A 14,872-nucleotide genomic window follows, 5' to 3' on the forward strand; every position below is an offset into this window, starting at 1 on the left:
CGGTGCGTGCGGGCCGGGGCGGCGCAGGAAGGGGCGGAGCCGGGGCGGAAGCGGCCGGGCCGGGGTAAGGAAAAGGAGCGGGAGAAAGGGCAGGATGTAGGGAAGGTGGTGGTGGCAAAGTCCCGGGAATGGTTTGTCAGCGCTGCCTGGGTACCGAGAGCAGCTGGGAGCAGAGCCTTTAGCGAGCAGGGCTGCGAGGGCGCCCTGGTTTGGTGCTGTCCCCCGGAGTCCCGGCTCCATCCCCCGGGTCCCGTCCGCGTCTGGCTCTCCAGAGCCGTCCCCAACTTCCACTTCATTCCTAGAACTGCCTGAAGCTCGGGTCCGAAGCTCTTCTGTGCATCCCCCTTCTATGCAGGGGGACGCATCCAGTAAATGAATCGTCTTGGATAGAAATATAACTCTAGGCTCTCAAGTTGTGTGCCTTAAAGCACAAATAATGCTTTGCACTAAGTTAAATATTTGTCGCGTTTTGAAGTGGCGTTGTATTAAACATTTCTCGAATTCTAACGCGCCTGCTTAACAAAAGTTTCGTTTTACTGTACAGTAATCAATTAATAGGAACTTTTTTCAGGGACTAAAAGGAAGAGGATGTTTATGTATTTATTTATTTGTCTGTAATTTTTATGGGCAACGCTTGTTTTTAAAGCAGTGTTTTTCTTTATTATGTTGTTAACAGGGCAGCTGAGTGAAACTTAGTTAACTATTGTTTAGTGCATGTTGAAAGGGAAAAGAAAGTGGTAAAAAACAGCACTGCTAGTGAAAGTTACACTTACATAATATTTATAATTTTTAAGTAGGTGTCATTTATACCAAAGGTAGGCAACATTATTTATGTTTGTCTTTTAAGTTTTGGTGTAAATCCTGTATTGATCATTGCTTTTCACTTTCCCTCTTTCAAACAGTGGCTACTGTAAATATGGCTAATAGAATAAAAATCTATCTCTTCTTGCAGAATTTATGGTCTAATTAGAGAAAAAAGTGCTGAGAAAAATACTGTGAGCGAATAGTGCAATGTCTTATTAGATTTGGTTAGTTCTGTATCGCACATTTTATTTTATTGTGTATGTCTGCATCTGCTTTTGCTTTTTACCAAAATATTTAGCCATTTTGCATAGCATGAAAATGACCAAAATACCTCATTGAGTCCAGGAACATCAACTAGAAAAAAAAAATTGAGTGAGGAATGAATGTGTATGTCTGAGTGGTTTGCATGCCCAGCAAAAGATGGACTTGTGAGTTCTTTGAGTTCACATGGAGAACAAAAATATTAACCCAAATGCATATAAGAGTACTTTTTAGTGTTGAAAGAGATACTGCAGTTAAGAATAGGAGTTTAAATGCTACAAGCTATGGGTGTGACTATGGTGACAGTAACTCTTCTTGATTTACCTCTCTGGCAGTGCCTTCTGTGGATGATTTCTACCACAGAGGTGTACTTACGATATAGAGTCTGTCTCAACTTCCATGGTGTCAAGATTCACCCAAATAAAATATCTTTTGGTAAAGTAGGTATGGCATTGTGTACTGGCCTGTTCTTTGTGTGGCAGTGTATTAATTAAAGAAAAGCAACAGTACTCATAGCAGAGCCACTGTTCTTGTCATTTAATGGTTTAAAAATGTGTCACTGTAACAGACGTTAGTATTCTTAATGTCAGGTGGACTTGATTTTATTCTTCCACTCCCTTTTTGGGCAATTTGTTTTGGTCCTGTGGTAGGTAATACAAAGTAGTAAGTGTGATGTACACATCTACATGAAAAAAAATTTGAATAATCAAGGTGTTTCAAATTAAAATTTTATTTTAAAATGCTTGCATTTGTAAAAATGCAAGCAATTGTAATTGTGCAAAGCTTTATTAATCTGGACAGTAATGTGGAAGAGTGATGCTGTTCCAGTGTCACTCGTGCTTTATGTATATGTATATAAAACCCTATTCTGGCCTCTCTCAGCAGCATTTAAATTTCTGTTCCTCGCTGCTCGAGCTGTGCTCTGTGTCACTTGGGCTAAGAGGGCCATCTAGTGTCTGTGGCTTTTCAGTGCCACCTGTCATCTCTCAGGTAATGGGCAATTCTGCTGAGTGATGGAGCAGAAAAATTACTGCATCAGTGCCTTATGTTAAACTCCTATGGAATACTTAGTAGGAAAAATGTAGCTTTCATCCCACTTTAAGGAGGATTAATTTGAGTTTTTAATATACTGAGAAGATTCTTCAGCTCTGCTACTGGTGAATTGGACTGCTTTAAAGTAGTTGTGTGTTTGAGGTGTTCATGTAGTATCGTGGGATGAATGTTTATTTACTTATGAGTCCTTCAGTCATTATCTCACCCAACTCTAGATTAATTTTTAATACAGAAACCAACATTATTTCCCATGGCCTAAACACCTGCTATAAATGCCTTTTAGCAGTTACAAAAAGACAGATGGTTGTATTGGGGAACTGACTGTTGTGAATATGTGCTCAGGAACTTTTTTTAATAATGCATGGTTAATATTGTGGGAGGTTTTAATGTAAAAAAAAAAAAAGGAAGCCTTGGTCTAAAATGTTTATGCACTTAGAAATTGAAAATTAAGCATTTTCTTTAGGTTTTGTTTGATGTCAGAAATATGCTCAAATGTAAAAAAATATTTACAGAGGTAGTTTTCCTATCCATGATCTTGTGTGTGAAAAGACAGTGTAGATGTGAAATCATTCTTTTCTCTCAGAAAGGGCCTTCCAGTTATTTGGGCTGGATGTCTTTAGTAGTGACTTATGTTAAAATCAGTTGTAGTAGATAGTGAAAGAACCAGTGATTTAAATTTTTTTTTATTCTATATTCTTTTATGGATGTCATACTCTGATTTCTATTTCAGGAACTTCATCTCAGTAAGAAGATGAAAGATAATGTCGCTGAAGAACATTTATATTTGGCTTTTTCTCATCAGTACAGAGATAGTATCTTCCCTCTTCATACATCTATCTCACTGTTTTTGCTGTCCTACTGTGACTGCAAACTGTTTAAAGTTTTCTTAGTGCCGACTGGTGAAGATGTGGGTGATCAGTGTGTGACGAAAAACCTCGCTGGGGACCTTGAGATCCACTTAATCTCCAGGTGTCAGCTTCCAGTGGTTGTGCAGAGCTGCAGTTTGCCTGCTGTTGTCGTGAAAGATGACAAATTCTGCCGAGCTGGGCTTTCTGTGGTCTTAAGACATATAATACAGAAAACATTTGAGGCAGATCCATCTAGAAAGGAGGTTTTGGAACTCTTGGGCTTTAAGAAGACCTGCTTAAAAGCCTGTGCTGAAGTGAGTGTGTCTCTCTCTTAGATACATTGATTGGTTTTTTTAATAAGCATTAAATGCTCTGAAGTAGACTCTTAATATTGATGTCAAGTAAGTTCTTTTAGTAAAGTATTATTTGCTTAGAAAATGCAATTTTCTCTATGGAGAAGTACTTGTATTTTGGCATAAAGATGAAAAATAATTATTTTGAAGATACTACTTTTTAGCAGCACAAAAAGAACCCTAATGTTAAAAAGTAGGTCAGATCTTTGTTTCATGTCTAGCAGTATAAATGAGTTATAAAATTTGAAGTAAACTAAGAAATACCTAATTTCTCGCTGATTTTGATTTCAAGAGCATGATATATCGTTTCCCTTCACTGTCAAGGTGGCTTTTGTTTAGTTTATCCTCACCAGGTTGTCCACTGTCTTTTCAGCAGAGTGGCTACCTGGCCAGGTGGTCAGTCCCTAGCCTGTACCATTCCAGGGGATAAATCCCTCCTAGATGTGGGATATTCTGAGTTTCACATCAGTTCCTCTCAGCTCATTCTCTAGTCTGTGCAGACTCATGTGAATAGCAGCTCTACCTTGGAGTTTGTTGGGAATTTGTTGTCTGCTCTTCTCAATTCCCTATCATCCTTGATGGGAGTGTATTCCATCTCCCCCTCCAGGTAAAGATGATGAAATGGGATAGGCCTCAGCATAGACCCTTAAAGATTTCCACTCGTGACTGGCCTTCAGGTAGAGTGTGAGCTGTTAACCAGCACTGCCCTTTGAGTTGAGATGTCAGTCCATTTATCACACAGCAGTTTGCTCATCTGGCAGCTCATCCATCTAGCCTTGCCTTCCTCATGCCTCTCAGGAGGCAGAACTCCACCCTGGCATGATTGCTGTTTCCATGGTTGCCATTGATCACCATGCCACAGCTTTGTTTCTTATGAGTGACACAGCCACCCTGATTTTATGTCAATAATAAGGAAATAAAAATATGCTGTACTGGATAACCATTCTGTTATATATAAGATTTAGCTTCCCAATTCTGCTGTTGTAATACAGAAATATCTCAGTTTCTAAGATTAACAAAGAATGTATTTACAGCTAGAACTCCTTTGCTTGAAGTGATTAAGTAACCAAAGTAACCCTAGATTTTGTTTCTCTTTCTGTAGAGACATTAATTATGTAAATGTATTTGACAGGTTAGCCAGTGGACCAGGCTTTGTGAGATCAGCATACCTCTGGCTGTGGAAAGATTTTTGACAGCCTCTCCTGAGCACTGCCAGGCTATTCCTCCTGACATTTTACTGCTGGAAAGGAAGCTTGGAGAACCTGTCCGAGTACATAATGATGACAAAATTCGAAGGCAGAAACTTCAACAACAGAAGGCAGGTGCCAAGGCTGCAGTGCCCGTGCTTGGTGAAGAATCCACGGAGGAATTAAAACCAGGAGAAGTCCATGAACAACCACCCTCAAGTTTGGAACTGAGTGTAGCTTTCTCCAAACTACTTGCCCAGGAAGCACCAGATGCAATCAGCAGGGAGGCCCCTCACATCAGGAGGACAAAAACCTCTGACCTTCCTCTCCTAGACCATGTTTTTGCAGAAGGGCTTTATTTTACTGTGGCAGATCTAGTGCTTTTGCCATGCATCCATCAGTTCTTGGTAAGCTGACAAATTCTGCAAATATCAATTAGTCTACATGTATGTTTTTTAAGAACCTAAAAGTTGTAAAATATGTTAATTTAAACATATTGTGGTGTTTCCAAAGTGACTTTAACCCAAAATCAAAGATTTGTCTTGTTTTTGTACAAGCACAAAAACCAGGAATTGGTGAGGTCACTTAAGTTACTTCTAGATACAGAGCATACCAATGGTTAGTGAACTCTATTAACTGTTAAAATATTATTTTGGCACCAATAATTTAAAAATACTAGTACAGGTGACCTGAGCTCAACTTAAAAACTAGTTCTACAGTGGGAAAAAGCTTCTGTGGCAAGACTGTGCAAGAGTCTTGCTCAGCACAATCTGTGTATTCAGTTTAATAAGGATAGATGCATAGGAGAGATTTAAGGAAATTACAACTATGTCTTTATTTCCCATCACAGTAAAATGATAGAATGAGTTTGCCTCCTACAGTTCTATTCCTGCAATTACTCTATGAGATTTACAGCTAAGCTGCTATCTATTCCAGGAGCAATTGCATTTTGATTTTGCAAGTTGGTTTGCCAAATTTCCCTTACAGTGTTTGGAAACAAATGGAATTCCTGGGGAAGATGCTGTTAGTCAGATTGAGGATAACAATCTCGGAAATTAAGATAATGACTATCAAATATCAATGTGACAAATGTCCACTTTATAACTTCTGTAACCGTTATCATCATCCTCAGTGGAGTTCTGTATGATGATAGCAATATACTGACTTTGAATTGAGAGGATGACTTACTTTACAGAAATTCCTCCTAATTCACATCTGCTTTGTTTTGCAAATCACATAATTGGAGGTGAGCAGCAACTTCTGTATGGATGACACTAAACAAAAGTATTAAGACAAAATGCTTTCTTGCTATTTAAAAACCTTTAATGTATTTCAGCTTTTGTTTATCCAAGACCTTTTTAAATAAGAGCATAACTTTTTAGAGTAATATTTGATTTACTGGTGCTAGGCATGAGAAGATTTTTGCATCAGGTGCTTAATTGATTTCAGCAACATAGTTGGGATCATTCTGTGGATGTTCTGTGAGCAGCCAAGAATTTTGTATTTATTGACTTTTTATATGTTGCCCTTGAACCCTTAGTGTTCTGCAGCTCACGAACTAGGTATTTTACAATACCCTTGTGTTAGCTGACACCAAGGATTGCCCTGAAAACCTGGCTTTCAGTTTAGTTTTTACCTAATTTACAAGAGCTCCGGGATAATGCTTGTTTATTTCTGTTCTCTGGTAAATGATCATTTTCTAAGCAATTATACCTTGATGCCTGCAGTTGTCATCAAAACTGAAAAATGTGCATCTGAAAGCTTCTTGCAGGCCATGAGTTGAAACTGTTCTTGTTGATAGAAGTCCCAGAGTTCAATTCTGTATTCAAGTGTTATTTGTCACTTGTATAGCTGGACTTCCTGGATGGTGTTTAAAAAAATCACTGTAGTTGCAGTTCCACTTTGAATTAAGGGTGTGAATACTAATGAAGTCTTAAGTGAGGATGTGTCTGGAAAATATTATCCTATAAATATGAGGAGACCTGACTAGCTGATTGTAATTATAATTACCAAAAGTAGGATAATGAAGCTGAAGGGTTGTTTTTCATTACCTCATTTCAATGCTGTTATCATTCTGAGGTTACCTTTGTTATGCCTTCTATTAGTTGTAACTGTTGAAAATTAATAGAAGTATAACAAAAGCTCAGATCCTCATTTGGGAAAAACACTATTCACTTTTTAAAATACAATTTAGAACACTTGATAACAAGTGTAACAGTGCCTCTTAGAATTGCTTTCCAAAAGACTTTGTCCTTGACTAAATTCATGTGGTTTTGCCCGTGTAACTATTAGGTTATTAAATTAGATACTAAAGTTGCACAGTTCATCCTTTTACTCCTTTAGCTATTGCTAATTACTTGTGATTACCCTAAGCATATTATAAACACAGCATGCAGGAGAGTAGGAAATTTAGTGTAATTTCAAGTTTTCTTTACCAATTTCTATTTCCATTCTTCCCCACAGCTGTGGGGAAGAATGTTGGTTTTGTGTGGCCTTTCCTGCCTGTTCCTGTAATTGTGTTTTTTAATTTTCTGTTTAAAGCAGGTACAGCACCACAGAATAGTTGAAGTTGGAATAATTGAGGTTGGAAGTCACATCTGGAGCTCATCTTGTCTAAGTACCCTGCTCAGAGCAGGGTCAGCTAGAGCCAGTTGTTCAGGATCATGTCCAGTTATATTTTGAGTGTCTCTAAGGAGACTTTACAGCCTCTCCTGTAAGAGGATGATTTCCATTGTTCTAGAGCATTTGGGAATCTAAACAAAAGTTATTTAATGTCATCAAATGCATCGTTTTTAAAAGTAGCTGGACTTCATCTTAAAAAGTTATTTGGGTATATTTTTTTAAAATATGTGCAACATATTCTTACTTAGGAAATGGTTTTATTTCATTTTTACACTAAAAATGCTAGTTTCTATTGGAGGCCACGTTACTGCTTTGGAGTTTTTTGTCTAACAAGCAACAAAACCTAATTGTTCCTATGTGGGGAAATAGCCCATATTTAGAGTATTATTTATATGGATTTTTCCTGTTACTGACTGAAATTATGATTAAAGTTGGTCATGTAAACCTTTTCATCCTATTAAGCAAATGGGAACTGCAGGTAAAGTCTAAATGGCCAGCTGGCAGTTCCACATGGAGCTCTGAACCAGCTGATTTTTGTATTGTCATCATGCTGTGAGTGCTTGTGCTCAGCATGGAGCTGAGTTTACTCCTGTAGTTTGTGCCTTTTGGTGGCTTGTAGTAAGAAATTTGCAGTAGCCACTAACTTTATCATTTTATTATTTTAGGTTTCCAGCAAGAAACAAGGCAAAAATCTGGTAAACTTGCCACTGATATCCAGCTGGTATCGAAGGGTTCAGGAAGTACCTGGGGTAAAGAAGGCTGCTGGCAAATGCAACATGGAGCTTCTCCAGCTTCCAGAGTTGGTGTCTGCTCCTGAGGAGCAGCTACAGGACTCTGCTCCAGTTCCTGATGAGTTAGAAGAGGATCATGAAGACAGTCATTTTATAGGTGGTCCAAGGCCAACCATGACTAAGTTAATGGTAATTTAAGCTTTTTAATGAGTTATTTTTATAGCCACATTTGCTTAATTTGGAGTAGGTAGAATTTATTAGAATTGTATGAGATAATTTTGATAGCCTTGAGCAGTTTAATGCCCTTTGTTTGTCTGAAATCTGATATGCATTGACTTAGAAGTGATTCTACTTTTTTTCTTCTCTTCTGATATTTGATTCATTCAGGAATTGGGCAAAGATAGGACTGCTGGAGCCCTATCAATAATTCTGAATAATCAAAGTAACTTTTTTGTTTGAATTGCAATTTTGTATTTTTCTTTCAAAGATATTTACATAAAGAATGACAAAAAACTCTTGCTTTTATGTTTGAGTTCATTATCCAACCTTTTCAATTGGGTTGGGTTTTTTTTAACATCTGGGAACCCTAATGAGTTTTGTTAAAGAAAGCTGTCCATCATATTCCATAATTCAATATTTTTTGCATAGAAGCTGACAGCATTTCCTAAAAAAACTTAGGAGATGTTTTTTGTGAGAATAAGGGAAGTACATAATTTGAATGTTGTATAATGTAGAGTCATCTGCCTGTTGAGTTTCACTTAAACTGACAGTGTTGCAGTTTGATCTGGTGCTGTTAAATTTAGTGAGAATTTTGATACTGTCTTAAGTGGGTAAAGGGTCTTAACTTATGTTTTTCCTTCTTTCATGCAGGAAAATGGAATTGAAGCAAAGTTTTCTCCTCATCCATGCCCCAGCTGGTCCCTAGACTGGACCAGTCTTCCATCTGCAGTCAGTCCTGGGGAAGGTGAGAGTTTGTGTCTGTGTGTGTATTTAACAGGGTCTTCTTCTGGTGAAGCTATTTAACTGTTTTGTAAGAAAATATGCTAGTTTTCAGTATGTTTCAGAGCTAAGACAGGTAAGCAATTTCAAATCTGTATTAAAATTCAGTCTGTTTGTGACACATGGTGATATAACCTCCCTCGGGTCATCAGCAGTTGAGGAGCAAACTGGGAGCAAAATATTGGCCTTGATTTCAGTCAGCAGTTGACACAACCCAAAATTCCTAACCAAGCTCAGTGCTTGGTTGTGTTTAGTTTTCCATGGAAGTAAAGGCATCCATAGATACCTTCCATAGGAGTAGAGTTACTGTGGTTTTTTAGTATGTACAGATGGTAAAAAGAGGGTGACAGATCAGAAGAAAAGTGTATATAAAAGTGTAGGTGGTCACAATGTGAGACAGAAGGAAAATCAGATACATAGTGTGATTATTTCCCTGTACTGATGTATGTCATCAAAGGAAGTGTTTTAATTTTTTCCCTAGCAAGGCAGAAGCTGAAAATTTTGGAAAGAGGGGCTTGTTGAAATAAGACTGTTGAATGGATATACTATGCAGCTGCTGAGGTTTAGAAAAGAGGAGATTATATTTAATTTGTGACCAACAAAGAAATGCAACATCTTTACTGTGGTTTTATTAGGCAGCATTTGAAAGGGGTTTTATTCCTTTTTGGAACTTCAGTCAGTCATGGAGTTTTTGCTTGTATTCCTGGTCCTGTGTGTGTAAATGGATTCATTGTCTTCAGGTTCATTTCCTACTTGCTGCAAAGGCTTTGTGAGTATTAAGATCAGTTTGGCTGGATATGATTAGAGGTCCTTCCTTTAGGCTAATCCAAAGCACATTAAAGGGAAGGGGAAAGTGTGTGAATGTGGGGTTGGATGGTGATAACCCTTTTTGCTGCTGCTTTATTACTCTGAGGATATATGGAGATTGAAGCTTTTGGTACTGTTAGATTTTTTCATCAAACATTGTGTTCACTTGTGAAACAAAAAAAGACATTTTTTTTAAAAGAGGATTTTTTTCTTTAAAACAGCTTTTTATTAATTAACTTTTCTTATCCAACTGTGCAATTCAAGAATGAGAGGTAACTGACCTACAGTCTTACAAAGCCTTATGACTTTTCTCATGAGTTGAAATACTTGTTAAGCAGGAAGTCAAAGAACTTAAAAGAAGTGCTTTATTTGTGGTATTTCATTTGAAATGAACCATCATTGCAGTAACAGTGTGCATGAGATGGTATTTACTTGCAGAGTAAAACAATGTTTACATATGTAGTCTAGAAACATCTTTGAAATTTAAGTACCTTTGAATAACACAGGCTAGGACGGTAACACAGAGCATGGTGTTCCAGTTCTGTGGAATTAACTGATGCTTTGATTAAACAGTCTCTCACACAACAATCCTGAAGGATCAGTATTAGCTTCAGCTTCCAGCACTGTTATTAAGTAAAGGGTACTTTATTGTAGTGTGGCCTCTCAACAGAGAAAAGAAAATTTTCTAACCCTCATCATAAGCAAAATTAGTTTTAATGAAAGGAGCAGCACTTAATGATGTAATTTTCTTCTAACCAATATAAAAGTCTGTGACTTAGTGTCCATGTTAAAGTTGTTTGTAATTGCTCATAGAACTGAATAATATAATAATTGTGGAATAAATGGTGTATTAGATGCAGAGCTATTTGATTTGAAATGGTCAAAATTGATTCAGTATATCTAGGTTGTTTCTGGGATTTTTTTGTGAGACTAGGTCACTCTTATTTTTGTTCTGCTTTTTGTACTGGTATTACCTTTTGAATATTTTGACTTGAAAGATGCTTTCTGAGTTGAGAATACATTATGCTTAAAAATCAAAGATGGTTTAGGGAATCTGATGTTTTATGAAAACTTTGCTAATCAAGATATGCAAATTGTGTATTTTATTTTGAAAGTTAAAAGCAACTGTATTTTTAAAATTAAATCCAGACAGTCATTTATTCTGTAAAACAAAGAGAGTTTAAAGAGACACTTTAAAGTTCTCTATTTCCCTTTCAAGCCTGTCAGAACTCTTTGAAAGACTTTGAAGATTTTTTTGATAGTGTTTTAGCCTCTTTCAGTGACTCAGGCATCCTGAAGCAGGAACTCATCCTTCTTCTTCAGCTGCTCTTTCCATATCAGAGAGCTCTTTGCCTGCAAGCCACATGGGTGTAGCAATCCAAGGGAAGTTCAACTGAAGCTGCTTCTCATTAACTTCTCCTTAAGTAACAGTTTTGCTGCTTTCATTTAAATAAGTTTAAACCACATTTGTGTGTGCATTCTATTTTGCAGTTCAAGATTTGAAAAACCTATCATGGCAATACAGCCAGGTTGCTTCACATTCTTGATATATACTTGAGAAGTAAATAATTTTCAGTAACAAAGAGAAAGCAAAAATACTCATTTTTATAATATAGGTAATACTGGTATATCTTCTGTTACTGGCTTGCCTTAAAAAGAGTAATCTTGCAAAACTTTGTATTTCATATTTGACTTCTTAGGATCTTTTGAATGTTCAGAGATAAATAACATTGTGTAGTTGGCCTGTGGACAATTTTCATGGAAGTTTGTATGCAATTACTAATTTTTAGACAAGAAATTCTTCAGGTTTAACTGGAAATAATAACTTAGGCACATCACCAAACCAGATAACTCATGGATGACAATGTACACTGTTCCTACTGTTACTGTACTCTTTCTCCCTTTTTCTTTTGTGATTGTCTTGGGCTACCAAGCAAAACAAGGGAAGGGAATTAATTATTTTATATTTTTATAATGCCTATTTGGAGACAGGAGGCAAAGCTATTTTACATGTTAAATTAGTATGTAGTAATGATTTTTAGGCACAATGATTTACTAAAATGAATACTCTTTGAAAACATAGCTAGTTTCCATGCCTCAAGAAATCAATGCATATGCATTGATTTCTTCAGTATATTTATGTTTGCTTGAAGTCAGTTGCATTTTCTTAAGTGATATTTTGATCTATATGACAAGCCTACAGCCTCTGAAATATTCAAAATCTGCAAGAAAAAAACAACAGTTGCTAGTGTATCTTATTAAAAATCATACTAAAAGAAAGATTCCAAGTTCTAACAGCTGCATTTTGATTCAGTTGAGGACGCATTCTCCTTGGTGTTAGGCCTGCTCTGTAAAATCCTGTTGTGATGGGTGATTGATGGACTTTCATGTGGCTGACAGTCATACTGCAAGGTGTCACCTTTGTTTCAGTGCCTTGCTTTGTGGAGTAAGTGTAAGCCCTCAGAGAATTACTGAAGCTTTAATGCTTCATATTGAATATCTCCTACAAGAAAGTTCAGGTTTTGATGAGGTCGAATTGCTGGAGGTATGATTTTTACAGTTCACGAGTCCTTGTTAATTGGGTGCTTATTAGGCTCTGGAGAGCTTTGTTTTGTAGAGTACTGTACATAAACTTCAGTGTAGGCTTTTTTAGTCCTGTTGTGGTTTGTGTTTGTTTACTGAACGTATTAAAGAATTAAAATTAAATACTGCAGTTTGCCAGTTGAAATGTTTTACAGATTTATGGCTTGAGCACTGAAGACAATTCATAATGATTTGGTTTTGTAAATTCACAGTTATTTTGGTTCTGATGGTTGAAGCATGTTCTTGATTAATCCACAATTAACTTTGACACAATGTCTGCACTTGACAGTCAGTGGCCTAAACTGACTTTACCTGTGTGGAATTAGAGTGTGATCTGCCCTAGATAGAAAAATAAGTTTTATTTGTTAGATTGTGAGGTTTTTTCTCTTTTGTCTCTGAAGTTATTAGGCAGGTGGAAGGGCATAAACCCCAAAAACATTAACTCATAGGTGCCTAGCAGATATTTTTAAACAAGGTTGTTAAATTAGTTTTTCATATCTTAATCAGAAATCTTTAATAAATGTTAAGTAGCCTGCTAATTAACTCTGCCTTTTGTTTCATTTAAACTATTTGGTCTTTCTTTTACTCCTGATATAATTGTCGTAGAGTTTACTACTTTCCTTCTCCCTTTTATATTTCTGTATTCCTTATTCATGGGATCACAGAGCCCCAAAGTTACATTATTCATCTCTTAAACCAGAAGTTTAGAGGTTACATGTGTACTAAGTACTCCACAGCATGGAGAAGCAGGTCATTTTTTGTGGAAGATTACTGTTGAGGGGTGAAGGAATGCTGACCCATTCTAGCAGTTACGGTGTGGAACAATGTCCAGCATGTTATGATTAATATAATTCAAAAAGACATTTTCTTTTGAACGTGGCTCAAAATCCTCATCAGAGGTATTTTTGGGAAATAGAAATGTAGAAATTAATATCCTTTAGTGGTCAATAAGGTGTACTTAAGAGTGATGTGTTGCTACAGAGTGTCACTTTGTAGAGAAGGGGGTGATGACGTATTTATTTTATTTGTATTAATTAGAAAGATTTATGAGGAGGAGGAGTTAACACTTTTCTGTCTCCAAATATTCTAGATATGCTATTGGATAAAATGTTAAATTGTTGTTGACATTACTCTTCATAATATTTTTCCAGAATATACTAATATCTTAGTATTTGCAGTTACTGTAAAATTTAAATTGGTTTTCTGTAGCACCAATCTTGACTTTAAAAGGGATATTTGATCTGCTTCAGTGTTCTGGTATTTTTTACTGTAAAATGTCTTCACTGCTTATTTGAAGATTGTTCTGTATGTTTTGTCATTAGACTTCAATGCCAGTTACATCAATGATGGGGGTGTACAGCTTGTGTGCTTCAGCTCTTTTGTGTCACACCATATCCCAGAGTGTGGGGATTCATCATCCACTTACCTATGTGGCATAATCAGCACAAGGATTTAAACTTATGGGGATTTTACCCGTTTTTGCAGTATTTTTGTAGGTCACTTAGGCTGCTGTTTTCTGCACATTGTGGCTGAGGGACAGGTGAGTTTTAACATGGCTGTTCTGTGTTGCCTGTGCAAAGCCTGAGCTGTCCTTTCAGGCAGAGGCATCAGGAGACCTTTGGTACCCCTGCAACAGCACTTTGGCTTTTTTACTTTCTTCAAAGTGTAATGTTTAGCTGTGCAATCTGTCTTTCAAGAGCAGAATCAGAGTTTTTCTCAGCTCTATGTGTGACTTCTGGAGCTTAAAATCTTCACAAACCACAGGAGGGCAGCACAATCTCTTTGGATGTGGAGCTGTGCCCTGGACTAAGGAGTCATCCTGCAGAAAGATGCTTTGTATGTGGCAGTTTTCAGCTCAGTAATCTCTAGTCCCAAAATATGGGACCACCTTTTGTAAAAGGTGACATAAAACAATTTTTCCCCTCCTTGAATTAGAGTTGGTAATTTAACAGTTGACTCATTCGTTGTGCTGGATTACACCTAAAAGCAATAATTGCTGTATAAACACATAGCAGAGTAACAACTTCTGCCTTGAAAGTTTTCAAGTCTGAGAAAAGAGGTAACAGCTGAGCAGGGAGTGAAGGAGAAGAAAAGTTGATCAGCTCAACTTCTGCTGGAGTTTTATGTTCTTTGGGGAAAAGGAGTAATTCTGGGAAGACATTTCTAAGGAAATGAGGAGCTTAATGAAAATTTCTGGAAATTTTTTCCTGGCTTACAAGTGACAACATACAGATATTTATGCAAGAGATTTATTGTTTTTAATTGGTCAATAAATACTGCAATAGTTCAAGAGCCAATGTTTTGGAATTAAAAAACATGGTGGCATCGTAGGCTAGGTTATGGCTGGAATTCAAAGGAAAGGGAAATAACTTATTGAATATGTTAGAAAAAAAAATAGACAAATGAAAGGATGCAAAGGAACTAACCAGTAACTCACTAATTTTTTATTTTGTAGCAACACTCTGAGCACATGAAAATATGTGACTATCCTCATTAGGATGGGGGGAAAGTAGAAATGGAAGTCAGAAGGAAAGAAAAGTCAGAATGTGAAGAGCTGTGTGGCCTAAACTTTGCACAGGAACAAAATGTTGTAAATGAGCCCCAGAAACAAGACAAAAAAACAT

The 14,872-nt window shown here is 36.9% G+C and overlaps 1 protein-coding gene across 1 annotated transcript in view; it reads left to right on the forward strand.

The window, feature by feature from the left end:
* Nucleotides 1-36: 36 nt before the first annotated feature.
* The window catches only part of GSTCD (glutathione S-transferase C-terminal domain containing), a 44,263-nt gene continuing 29,427 nt past the window's right edge, over nucleotides 37-14,872 (forward strand). Inside the window, exons 1-5 of the mRNA XM_058803797.1 lie at nucleotides 37-64; nucleotides 2,849-3,280; nucleotides 4,452-4,913; nucleotides 7,794-8,048; nucleotides 8,730-8,823. Coding sequence (XP_058659780.1) covers nucleotides 2,870-3,280; nucleotides 4,452-4,913; nucleotides 7,794-8,048; nucleotides 8,730-8,823 — 1,222 coding nt within the window. The 5' untranslated portion in view covers nucleotides 37-64; nucleotides 2,849-2,869. The remainder of the gene's footprint in view (nucleotides 65-2,848; nucleotides 3,281-4,451; nucleotides 4,914-7,793; nucleotides 8,049-8,729; nucleotides 8,824-14,872) is intronic.

The sequence above is a fragment of the Ammospiza caudacuta genome, chromosome 4 (genome assembly GCF_027887145.1).
Source record: "Ammospiza caudacuta isolate bAmmCau1 chromosome 4, bAmmCau1.pri, whole genome shotgun sequence".
NCBI lineage: Eukaryota > Metazoa > Chordata > Aves > Passeriformes > Passerellidae > Ammospiza > Ammospiza caudacuta.